Raw genomic sequence first — 12,994 nt, forward strand, 5'->3', positions numbered from 1 at the left:
TGATCTGTTTCTCACCTACACCATCATATCACTTCTGAAGATATATTTAACCCTTGTGCGAAAAGAAATTTTTGTCTTTCATTTTTTTTTTCAATCATTTTGGCTGTTAATGCCAATGGCATACATTTAGCCAAAGGTGTGTATTTTGTAATTTTGACATTTGACATGTTGGTATTGATGTCAGAGTGTGTTTTGTATGTGTGTACTGAGAAGTGTGTGTGTGTGTGTAAAAAAACAACAGTGGCATTATGTAAACAAACTGGCATTTAAAGGGTTAAAATCCTCAAAATGAATGAATATTTGGTAGTTATGATCAGGACTGATGTTGGTTAAAAAAAAAAAATTAACTCGTTAGAAGTTCAAACTGAATCACTAAATAATGGAAAGTTTCCTCCAACCATGACACAAGCCCGGATCAGTCTGATTCTTAAAAAGGACAAAGATCCAAGCGAGTGTAAAAGTTACCGTCCAATTTCCCTGATCCAGTTAGATGTAAAAATGTTGTCAAAAATTCTGGCTAATCGATTAAGTAAAGTTATGACATCACTTATACATATAGATCAGGTGGGGTTTATTCGGGGCCGCAGCTCTTCTGATAACATCAGGCGTCTCATCAATATCATGTGGTCAGTGACGAATGATCAATCTCCGGTCGCTGCCATCTCACTTGACGCCGAAAAGGCGTTTGATATGGTAGAATGGGATTATCTTTTTTAAGATTTTGGAAATATTCGGGTTCGGGAATACTTTTATTGGTTGGATTAAATTACTTTATAGACACCCTGTAGCAGCGGTACAAACAAATGGATTAATTTCAGATTATTTTACTCTGAATAGTGGCACCCGGCAGGGTTGCCCTCTTTCCCTTTTATTGTTCTGTCTTGCCCTGGAACCATCAGCAGCCACGATAAGAAAGGAAGATGATTTTCCAGGGGTGATTGTTGCATTAGTTTTTGCTTTACGCAGATGATATTTTCTCCGTGTCTCCGACCCCACTAGATCTATGCCTTGCCTCCACAGAATTATTAATTCCTTTTCCAAATTCTCAGAATACAAAGTCAATTGGTCTAAATACGAAGCTTTGGCTCTGACAGCGTACTGTCCAGTAACGGCCTTCCAGTGGCCCAAACAGGGCATTAAGTATTTGGGGATTTTATTCCCAGCAAATTTGTCTGATTTAGTTAGTGTTAATTTTGACCCTTTAATAAAAAGGTTTTCGAGCGATGTGGACAGGTGGGCTTCATTACATTTATCTATGATTGGGAAGGTTAATGTTATTAAAATGAATTGTATTCCAGAATTTAACTACCTGCTACAGTCTCTCCCTGTAGTTGTCCCCCTCTCTTATTTCAAGCAATTTGATAGCATAGCGAAGTCCTTCATTTGGAATGGTAAGTGTACCAGGTTAAACTTCAATAAGTTACATAGGCCGATTGACAAAGGTGGGTTAGGCCTACCCAAGATTTTGTTTTATTATTATACATTCGGTCTCAGACATTTGGCTCATTGGTTGCTTCCACCTGAGAGGGCCCCTCCCTGGTTTTGTATTGAACAGGCAGTTCTTGCCCCTATTTAGCCATTACAAAGTATCTCTATCAAACTAATCGGAAAAGTTAAGTTACACCCCGTTATTTCGCATTTACACTCGGTATGGACTAAAGTGTCCAGATTGTTTAAATTGGACACTTATTTAAAAGCTGCCTCGAGCATATGGCAGAACCCAAGACTGTGTATTGGAAAGTCCCATTTCTGCTGGCCAGAGTGGATTGTGAGGGGGGTTATTGCACTCGGTGACCTATATGAGAGTGGACATTGAGATCGTTTGAAAACTTGGTCCAACATTTTGGGATCCCCAACTATTTTAGGGAGTAGCATATATATATATATAAGTAACCCCTCGTATATAAGCCGACGAGGGATTACTTTTATGCTGCCTTTATATGCTTTTTGGAGATTCAAAATGGTATTACTGTAAATAATAAATGAATATGGTATCTCCTCTGGACAAGGTTGTATGCTTTCAAAATCTTTGTAATTTTAAAGATCATTTTTAAAATGTATGAATTTGTTCACAAATGGTGTGAATTAGTGGTGGCTAATATCAAATTACCACAGTTTTATTGTGGTAATAAAACTGAATTAAAGATTTTATTACGATAGAAACTGTGGCTATCTTGGTAAATTTGTGTAATGTCATATATATATATATATTAATTATTTACTGTATTATTTATTTAATTATCCATATTGTGTATTAACGGTATGTCATAAGAATTTCTGCCTCGCGTTTTGTCCCTCGTCGGCCGTTGTAAGATAAGCACGTGATCTGTAGATTGCGATAGCGTCCAGGAACAGCAACAAAAAAAAAAAAAACATGAAGGTTTGACAGTTACAATAAAAGCTTTATGACTGACTGACAGCTGCTGTTTATGAGATTCATATCACGTAATATCACTTAGGTGAGATGTACTGATGTTCTTTTCACATTGTCCGATTCTGAGATGATTTTGTTGTGTTTTGGATAGCAAATATTTCATGTTAGCAGGAGTTATTTTGACACATCCGCTCCTCCCTATAATTCATGGTGTGACCGCCTATTTCTGTTTACTTATTACTAGTAATTATAGCTTGTTTCCTCCTTGGCAGGCTTGATCAACTAGTTTGCTCTCTGTTACGAATGGAAAGAGCTGCTTCCTCCGCGTCAGACGGATGTGAACTCCTGTCCGGGCTCTTAAATGTCACTGTCAGTTCTGAAATGTATGATGCAAACACTAGAATTTCCGCTCTGTGTTTTAGTTTGTCTATTTTCATTTTTCGCCATAGTTGATTGGAATGCCATAAGATCTTACATTGCCTTGACTGAATCCTTTCTATTAAATGTTCATGACCTGTGTGCTCCAGGGTCCAATGTGGATCTGGTGAAATGAAGTAAGATTTAGAGATCATGTGGATAGCTGTGTGGAGATGGAGGCCGTGAGACCCAAAAAATCCAAGTCCAAGACCTGTGGAAAGTCACAGGTGAAAACCCACCTACATAATTGCACATAAATGCTTATCTTCTTAGATTAAAATGTGTTTTGAGCTGAGTTGCTATGCACATAACTCAGAAGCCTAAAATGAAAAGATTTCCCCTCTGTTTTGAGGTGTGATATTATACTTCTCTAACAGGTCAAAAAGGAGAGACAGTCTGAGGGTGTTAGAAAGCTCTCGGGACCTTCTACTGAACTCCATGAGCCAGCACCAGCTCCTGAATTCACTGCTGAATTCACAGATGTTCCCCTCAGCCTTTCTCATGTGCCTCTTGTCCCTGATCTGAACTCACCTGCTCAGCCCTCAGTAGACCATAACGACAATGCTGAAAAGGACCAAGACAGTGGTCTCTTGTGTGATATAACTGAAATACTGGAGAAACCCCTGTGCAATGAAGACGCACAGCCTAAATCGCAATCACAAGACATGGCACCTCGAGCGGATCAAGCTTTGGTGTCTGCTCAGTACAGCCAATGTGATCAAAAATTTATTAATGCTAAATTTGATCCATTCATTGTCCCTTCTTTATATCCCTCTGTCCCTTCTGCATGCTCTGAGCCTCAACTCTTGGAAGCCACATGCTCTATCACCTATGAACTGGTAGATGCTTCCCTTATGCCATTGGCTTCCGAGGCAGAAGTCAGGCCTGGACAAATGGCTCCAGCTGTTCTGCCTCTAGCTAGCCAGGAATCCTCCCCACCCAGCTTAGTGCCTGTGGAGGTTGCTGATGTGAAGAGACTTTATCCAGAGCTGCCCAGGTCCTGTCAGACTGTAAAGCCCTTCACTAGTGAGCAGTTACGAATCTGGGAACCGGGATCCTGGCTGGAAAACGTGGAGCTCCATGCAGCTGAGTTCCAAAGTACAGCCCATCAAGAGGGACATGAGTTGTATGAGCTGCTGCTGAGCTACTGGAGGTATCATAAACAGCTAACCCAGGCCCAGACTGAACTACAGGCTGCTAACTCAAACTGCAAAAATGTGCAGAATCGGTTGTGGAGCTTTAAGGATGAAAGGCTTTCGTTACAGGTGAGAAATGCGGGTGATGTTGGTAGCGTAATGGCTTTGGATCTGGGCAGTGAACACATCCAATTTTAAGGGCAAACAAATAACTAGAGAGTTGCTGAGAGTATAGTCCTCTATGAAACCCTTAGGTATAGAACGTGGCTCCAGGACTGACACTATATTTAGTATGCAGTAACATTAGATTTAAAAAAATACATTCCAGAAATGTATATTATATGGAAATGTTCTCAACTGGTATTGATTCAGGACCCAGATTTTACATTGGACATCAAGTGGTGACCTAAAACAGTACCAAAATTGTTTATTGTACAAAATTAAGCAATAAAATGTAAAATCAAACACTGAAATAAATTAATTGGTTTATTACTATTATTATTTTTACATCTTGAAATTCTGTGCATGAATTCACCACACTAAAAAAATCATGGTTGGCACAAACCTTGTTTATCCTCCTTGCAAATGAATCCATATTTAATATACATTTAATTTTCTTTTAACATATTTTAATTAATGTTTTTTTTTTTTAAATGAGGGGATGTCATGCAACCAAGTCACAGATGAATTTACGTTGCAAATTTTGTGCCAAAATTCTGATGAGTTTGATCGGATGCACAGCATTTGACATCAACAACAAAATAAATGGGAAGTGTTTTCTCCTTCCTTTTAGAAGTTGATAAACCTGTTTATTTTTCTATCCTAACTATACACAATGCTTAGTTGCATTGTAATGTTTGCATTTAGAATATTTTTCCATTACTTTGTGTGACCAGACCTGATCAGAATAGACCTGCAATAAATTTTAATTTTGTATTTTTTTGAGAACCACCTTTGTTTTTTTGTTTTGTTTTTTGGTGACTTGTGGTAAGTTTTAATATCCTGATCTGGTCTAATAAGGTTTTGTAGTGTGTCACTTATATGCTGCTTGGCTAAGTTACTCTTAACTCTAAAAAGTTATGTACTGCTTAGCTCTATTTTTCCTATCACAAACACTGTTTGCTTTGCAGGGTGTGTGTGCAGACCAGGCCAAGGTGTATGGCTACCACTGCTACCAGCAGGTGACACTTAATGAGGCAGCAATAGCTGAGCTGAAACAACTATTTGCTGCCAAGGCAGAAATACTCCATCAAACAGTGGCCCTGCACTCGTACACCTCCTTACTGTCCCGCCTTCAAGTTGAGTCTTATCTCTACAATTTGCTCAGCAGTAACCCCACCACCAAGAGTGTGGCTGTACAAGATACAAGCACAGGCAAGTCCACACTGATAAGTTTGTGCATGCACTACTTTAATATGGTTAGATTACATGGATGGTGATAAATAGGTCACAAATAATTGGTTAGGTTTCACTGTGCTATGACTGGTGTGTTTTGACATCAATTCAGTACTGTCTGGAATACTGGTGTTAACAAAACCTCTGAGAAATATAAATGTTGGAAGTACTTAAGAGACATATCAGGTCCTTATTGTCTGACTAGTACAGACAACTTTTTTACTATTATTATATTATTATATATTTTCTATTGATCAATAAAATGGATAGAATTTCTGATGAATGTTGTACTCTGTTAATTTGAATATCTCTGCTATTGATTTTTGTGTGGTTTGTTGTGCATTGAACTTCATAGTGAGTCCAAAGTCTCAACCTTCCTCTTTGCAACCGCTGAAGGAGAGCATCAGTGTGCTGTTCATTTTCACCCGACGGGTTCTAGATGATTCTCAGTTTCAGACTGACATCCATCTCTGGCTGCAGAGGCTGGTAAAGAAGACCCCCCCCCCCCCAAACACCAGCTCATGAGTTGAACAAAATGTCAATGTCATGATTATATGAGATGATAAGTAAGGCCTTGTTCAGACAGGCAGAAAAATATTTTACAAATTTTTAGTCCAAACAGAAGAAAAACAAATAAAATCCGCTTTTCACAAGCTCAATCAAACATCCATTGCTAAACATCCACGCATAGAGAACCTATGCAAGTTTGCATCATTACTATGAGAGCCAATGCGGACATGCTAGCAAAAGCGACTACAGTCTGAACAGAAAAAAATTAGATCTGGTCACATATAACTTGCAGTTTGAGTAGTCATTCTAAAAAAAATTATTTAAAGGGATAGTACACCAAAAAGAAAATCTCATCATTTTCTCACCTTCATGCCACCCCATATGTGCATGACTTTCTTTGTCTGCTGAACACAAACAAAGATTTTTAGAAAAATGTCTCTGCTCTGTTGGTCCTTTCAAAGTAAGTGAGTGGTGGCCAGAACTTTGAAGCTCCAAAAAGCACATAAAGGCAGCATAAAAGTAATCCATACGACTCCAGTGGTTAAATCCGTATCATCTGAAGCAGTGTGATGGGGTGGGTGAGAAACAGATCAATATTTAAGTCCTTTTTTTTACTATAAATTCTCCTCCCTGACCAGTATGCACAAAGAATGCAAATAGCCAAAAATAAAAGAAGAATGTGGAACTGAATGTGAAAGTGGACATTTATAGAAAAAAAAAAAAAAAGGACTTAAATATTGATCTGTTTTTCTCCCATGCCTATCATATTGCTAAAAGTCTTTGTGTTCAGCAGAAGAAAGTCGTACACATCTGGGATGGCATGGCATGAGGGTGAGTAAACGATGAGATAATTTTTATTTTGGGGTGAAATTATCCTTTAAAAAAAAAACGAATATCCCCTACAGTGTGAACAAAGCTTAACGGATGATGTATGATCAGTCGGTAATTATCATTAACAAATAAATGAATATAAAATATTGATTTGAGTTTAAATTATTTTATTATGTGGGAAGAAGACCACAGAGTGATACGAGAGACATGTAAGTAAAAGAGATTGGTTGCCAGGGACAATGGTCAAATATGGCCAATCAGAATTAAGTATTCCAGAAAGCCATGTAATAATAAGAGATAATAAAAGAAAACATTTTTTTCAAATGAGAAACAGTAGCTACAAAATATTTGTAATAAAAGTTCAATTCTATTAGCTAGAAATAGTTAGAAAATAATTCTGATGTCTTTCAATTCATTTGATGCAAGCTTTCAATATTAATAGCCTTGCATCACTCATGAGCCTGGTTGTTAGACCACCTTGTCATGATCTTTAATGGAACCTACAAGTTTGTCTCTGCGCAGGTCTCAGTGCTGCATCTGGTAGGTTCTGCAGGAGATCATCTGCTCATCCTAAACCACCTGCTCTGCTGCCCCGCAGGAGTGGGTAAATGGGCTGTGCCATTTCTACAGGTAATCAAACAGCACTTTGATGTGCTTAACTATGTAAAACCTAGTCTAACAATAGACACTGATGGGAAACGTTGATATGTAGTAAATGCTAACAGGTGAAAATGTAAAAAACAAATCTGCTTTTCTTATAATAGTCATTGTGTCTGCTTTCCTTCCATAGATCAAAGTATTGGAAACCCCATCTGGAGTGTATCATTTCATGCAGGCTCTTGCTATTCTCATGTCTCCGGCGAGGTACAGATTAGCTTTACTGGGAAATAAGCTCACGTTTCACACTGATTTTTGTTATGTGTGTTATCATTTTATCGACTTTTATAGTTTGACTCAAATAGCTTGTTCTGTTGTTTGAAAAACTTGTAACTATACGTAGGATTTGAACAAAATGATGACTTTGCATTTTTTGGCATAGTCAGTTATTGGAACATATCTTACATGTGGGCCTATCAAAATCTGTCATGTTGTTGTTGCTTTAGCAAAAATCATTCTGGAAAACCAGCCCCTTTTTGGATGGCTTGTATTATTTATGTAAACAAACAGACATGTACACTTAATTTAATATGAAGATGTGTGTGACATAGGCACCGTGTAGACTTTCTGGGACACATGAAACCCAGTGACCCAAAGGGCAATAACAGTCTTTCAGGACCTGCGTCTGCAAACTGGACTCTGGTGGATGAGGGTGGAGAGGAGGTGAGTGTCATGAAAGTGACAAACCTTCACCCATCTATGTTATGGTTTTCCTTCTTGAACATTTTCAGTTTATATATATATATATATATATATATATATATATATTGTTTATCTCACTCTGTATATTTTTTGGCATGAAGAAATTATATTTGCATTTGATCAGATTTTATAGCTTACTGCTCTCTTCAGCACAGACTGAAAATGTTGAAATTGTCTATCACTGTACAATGTCATACTCCCATGTAACATTTTCAGGATGAAGACCCAGAAACAAGTTGGATGCTGCTGTCTGAGGATGATCTGATTTCACTGTTCTCTCAGTTTCCCTTTGATGAGCTCTTCAAACACTTACTAGGGATCTGCTCTAAAGGTGAGACTCACTATGCCCTATAGAAGTGTTACGCAGTGACAGTCACAGTCCTACAATATTCAAACTCAGCATGTCTGATTCTCCTGTGAGTCTTGTTAGGAGATATGATAGTACTAAACTAACTAAATACATGACTAAAGCTGTCTGGCTTTTTTAAGTAATTGCATTTTCCTTAAATCTCCTTCCCTATTAAACATTTCTCTTGCCAGTAGGTGACTATCAGCCTCAAGCCACCACCAGTCAAAAGATGATGAAGATATTTGCGTTCGCCTCTTCGTTGGTTGAGTTGCTCGCTGTTGGCTTGCAGACCTATAACAGAGCACGTTATCGCCAGTTTGTAAAGAGGATCGGTCACATGATCCGGTACATGAGCTTCACTATTTCACAGGTTGTCAGTCACATTCAATTACTAATTAATCTGTAACTGGCTTTTGGTATTCTTCAGGATGACACTTTGCTATGTGAGTGACCACTGGGCGCAGTACATCAGCCTTACAGGTGTTAGCAGGAGCACACTGCAGGAACAGTTCTTCTCAATGGAGAAGCTGCAGGTGGAGTTTGACCATCTCTTTCTGAGAGCAGTGCTGCATGTGCTCAAGGCCAAGAGGTATATAGCCTATGCTGTATCTTTAAAGGTTTATTGTTGATTTTGAGGATGTTTTGAAAGTGTTACAAGTTTAAAATCTAGAAAAATGTTGGAGCGGTGACAGACATTAAGCTTTGGTGATCATGCTGGAGATGTAGGATCAAATCCGACCTGCTTCGGGCCCCTAACCTATTCCCCCTATTATCTAGTGCTAAATGCTTTCTTGTTTCTTCTATACTTTCACTGTCAATAAAATGCAAAAAGCCAAAAAATACCATGTACATTTCTTGCTTAAATTATGATTATTCACTTGTTACTGTTCACAGACTGGGCATATGGCTATTCATGTCTGAGATGCCATATGGCACCTTATCCAACACCATGCTGTGGAAGATTTTCTACATCATGCAGTGTGCAGAGACGGATGGTTTGGAGAAGCTCAGCTGTAGTCTGAGTACTGAAGACTGTATCCAGGGGCTCAGAGGTGAGACACTCAGTAGTACATCTGATATTGTCCAAAATACAAGAGAATGGTTTAGAGAACGAACTCTTGGGGGCATATTCACTAAGAAGTTTCACCACTTTTGCGCATGTTATTTCAGTGCAAAAAGCTACATCTTATTCACTAACCACCAGCAATCTAAATCTCTAAAATCTGAAAGGTCTTAAAGGTATAGTTCACCCAAAAAAGAAAATTTTCTCTTCATTTACACACCCTCATGCCATCCCAGATGTATGACTTTCCTTCTTCTGCAGAACACAAATTATGATTTTTAGAAACATATTTCAGCTCTGTAGGTGTCAAAATTTGTACGCTCCAAAAATCATATAAAGGCATCATAAAAGTAATCCATACGACTCCAGTGTTTTAATCCATGTCTGATATTATAGGTGTGGTGAGAAACAGATCAATATTTATGTCCTTTTCTGCTAGAAATGCTTCTCCTTGCCCAGTAGGGGGCGATATGCAAGAATATTGTGAATCATCAAAAACACAAGAAGAAGAATGTGAAAGTGAAAATTAGAGTGGAGGCTGACTGAGGAGGGAGGAGAATTTACAGTAAAGAAGGATTTAAATATTGATCTGTTTCTCACCCACACCTATCAAATCACGTCTGAAGACATTGATTTAACCACTGGAGTCGTATGGTTTTATTTTATGCTGACTTATGTGATTTTTGGAGCTTCAAAATTTTGGCACCCATTCACTTGCATTGTATGGACCAAAAGAGCTGAGCTATTCTTCTAAAAATCTTCATTTGAGTTCAGCAGAAGAAAGAAAGTCATACACATCTGGGATGGCACAAGGGTGAGTAAATGATGAGAGAATTTACATTTTGGGGTGAACTATCCCTTTAAGTATTTGAATTAAGTTGTTGTCATTCCTTTCACATAAATTGCCCACCACAATTTTCATCGTGCCATTATCGCCAGATGCGGTTATAAGAATTTTATTTAAAACAAGATGTTTTTAGACATTTTCTATCGATCATGGCAGCAGTAATTCATCAAATATTGATTAAATGATGGGAAAGAGTGTTATTTCAGGAGCGCTCAAAATTGCTGCTTAAGACCAGAATTTCATGTGCAAATTGCATTCAGCACAGATTTTGTGGGCGTGTTTGCCGTTGCCTAATCTGCATAATTCCTTTAGTAAATCAGGCGCTGAACCAGCGCAGACAGTGCGTGCATATAATTGTCGCTTTTTCCTGCTGCAGTTCATTCTTAGTGAATTCCCCACTTTAGTGTATGTTTATGTGTGTCCAGAACCAAGCCACCAGGAGAAGTTTGAGCGCTGGCTGTCAGAGATAAACAGCTCAGATGGAATCTGCCTGTTGACAACATTTGCACACATGGCCCAGCCCAGACGCACTGATGTAGACCCTGAGTTCATCAGGACCATAGTGCTGGAGATATATGAGGTGATTTTACTCTAAAGTCCGTACTCTAGGTAAAAAAAACTCAGGCCCTTTTTGATAAAGCAAGAAACAGTCCTTCCTTCAAAACATTTGGCTCAAGATTTTCAAATGTGGATATCCTGATAGCTTCCCTTGGTAATGAATACATCATCTCAATTCCTGCTCTAAAATCATTGAAGAAGTCTTCCTTTCCAGATAAATAAATTATTCTTTTGTTATTTCCTCAAGGTGTCCTATGTGAGTATCGCCACTAGAGAGATATTCTCTAAAGTGGGGCGGGAGTTGCTGGCTGCTATAGCGACTGCCCACCCTCACATCATCTCTGTATTGTTGGAGAGACTGAGAGAGACCATAGAAAAAGTGGGCATGGTGAGTGTTGTATTGCATTCTCTAATCCACCAAAGGCAAAGGAACTGCTTAAATTAAAGTATCATGCTTCATTACCATTGTCTGCAGTAAGTGGGTGATCAAAGTTGATGAAGACCAACATTTGTGCATGCAGTGTATTGGTACATTCAATTTGTGTTTATGCTTCAGTAATTTTATGGACTGCCATAATGGACCAGAATAACAGTAAATGTGCGAATGAAGGTTTAGCTTTATTTGCTAGATTTTATAATGTGTATTTTAAGTCTGTTTGAGGTACTGTAGATGTATTATCAGGAAAGCCCCATATATATTGAAACTGATGATTGCCAACAGGATGTTTGTTTATTGTTTAATATTAATAAAACATTTTATTGTTTTATATGTAATACATTTAAAAAATATATGAATTTCATTTTTCTATTCAGGTGTCATTGTACCTCTTTAAGGAGTTGCCCCTGCACTTGTGGATGCCAGCCCAGGCTGAGTTTGGGTTAATTCGTGATTGGCTGTTGAACTTCAGTCTCACTGCCGTGGAGAACAGACTAGCCTGCATCATACTTGAGGGCCTTAACTGGGGATTTCAGCATGTGAGTGTGAATTGTGATTATTGAAGGAAAAGAAATGCACTGATTTTGCAGCTGGTAAACTGAATTTTATTTAAAAGAGATGTTTGTGTACATTTTCTGTCGATCATGTCAGCAGTAATTTATCAAATAAGGATCAACTGATGGAGAAGATTGTTATAACCTGGAATATATCCAGATCTGCGGTGCAGTCAAGCGCACTTTCAGCATGTTAAAGAGATGATTCAGGCATCCAGATCACAATAGTGGAGTGATGCTGTAATGCCCTGGCAAAGTGTGCCATGATCACAGTGGTCTGCTGCATCCTCCACTATCAAAATTGCCTGCAAATTGCGTTCAGCACAGATTTTTTGTTGATCTGTATAATTGCTTTAGTGCATCAGGTGCAAAAGCAGCAGAGACGGTGCATACAAATAACTGGCAGTTTTATCGTTTAAGAATTAATTCACTTAATTCAAAGTGAAGTGTTTTACATTCAGCTTAAAGGAATAACTTTCTGTCTCATTCACAGAATGGTTGCCTTGTTCTGCCAGCTTCTTTGCACAGTGAAGTCGCCCTGTTGGTCATTGAGGCATATCAAAAATATCTCACAGACAAACCATATGGTGGCATCTTATCAGAAGGCATCAAACAGGTATGATGTGTATCAAATGCTGAAATTAGTCCCTTCCATCCCTAATGTTACAAAGCATAATTTAGCATTTAGCATCTAGCAGATTGCACAAAAAAGCTTTTATGCAAGTGCAATAACTCATAGGGGAACTGTTAAGAGCAATCTCTGCATCAAGTCAAATGTTTGGTGGTCTTCATAAGCAATTTGTAATGGTGAATATTACCTACAGTTAATACTCCCTGTGGCAGTCTTTTAGAACACATTTGCTTTATAACTCTCTGCAGGTGTCTTATCTGGCTAATGTGGTGCGGCTTGGCCAGTCTCCGGAGTCCTCTTTTAACCAGTGGGCCTGGGACCTGGTTCTTAGGCTGAAGCTTCATGCCAATGAGCGAAGTCCTCATGATGCCTGGTGCCCCCTGCCCTCCTCCAGCACCCCCAGTGTGCCAGAGATAACAGACTCTCCCACCATGCACCCTGTGTTGAAAGCTGTCAAAGCAGGAATTCCCATTGGATGCTTCCAGGCTATTGACATGACCACCATTGGGCACAGGTTTGCAAGGAATATTGTGA

At 38.6% G+C, this 12,994-nt stretch overlaps 1 protein-coding gene across 6 annotated transcripts in view; it reads left to right on the top strand.

Annotated features, from left to right (window-relative positions):
- The first annotated feature begins 2,317 nt into the window (after positions 1-2,317).
- LOC127440150 (ectopic P granules protein 5 homolog) overlaps positions 2,318-12,994 on the top strand; it is a 34,230-nt gene continuing 23,553 nt past the window's right edge. For 3 of the 6 annotated variants that reach the window (XR_007897081.1, XM_051696579.1, XM_051696583.1), the window contains exons 1-18: positions 2,318-2,459; positions 2,647-2,757; positions 2,902-3,018; positions 3,169-4,056; positions 5,058-5,305; positions 5,682-5,808; positions 7,186-7,293; positions 7,454-7,527; positions 7,872-7,983; positions 8,239-8,353; positions 8,563-8,716; positions 8,799-8,960; positions 9,266-9,423; positions 10,707-10,861; positions 11,087-11,227; positions 11,653-11,814; positions 12,323-12,445; positions 12,709-12,974. Coding sequence is in view for 5 of the 6 variants with exons in the window: in XM_051696579.1 (XP_051552539.1) it covers positions 2,965-3,018; positions 3,169-4,056; positions 5,058-5,305; positions 5,682-5,808; positions 7,186-7,293; positions 7,454-7,527; positions 7,872-7,983; positions 8,239-8,353; positions 8,563-8,716; positions 8,799-8,960; positions 9,266-9,423; positions 10,707-10,861; positions 11,087-11,227; positions 11,653-11,814; positions 12,323-12,445; positions 12,709-12,974 (3,047 nt within the window). In the remaining variant the exon portion in view is untranslated. The remainder of the gene's footprint in view (positions 2,460-2,646; positions 2,758-2,901; positions 3,019-3,168; positions 4,057-5,057; positions 5,306-5,681; positions 5,809-7,185; positions 7,294-7,453; positions 7,528-7,871; positions 7,984-8,238; positions 8,354-8,562; positions 8,717-8,798; positions 8,961-9,265; positions 9,424-10,706; positions 10,862-11,086; positions 11,228-11,652; positions 11,815-12,322; positions 12,446-12,708; positions 12,975-12,994) is intronic. The other 3 variants (XM_051696581.1, XM_051696580.1, XM_051696582.1) reach the window with 3 other exon arrangements.

Source organism: Myxocyprinus asiaticus, chromosome 4, assembly GCF_019703515.2.
Source record: "Myxocyprinus asiaticus isolate MX2 ecotype Aquarium Trade chromosome 4, UBuf_Myxa_2, whole genome shotgun sequence".
NCBI classification, from domain to species: domain Eukaryota; kingdom Metazoa; phylum Chordata; class Actinopteri; order Cypriniformes; family Catostomidae; genus Myxocyprinus; species Myxocyprinus asiaticus.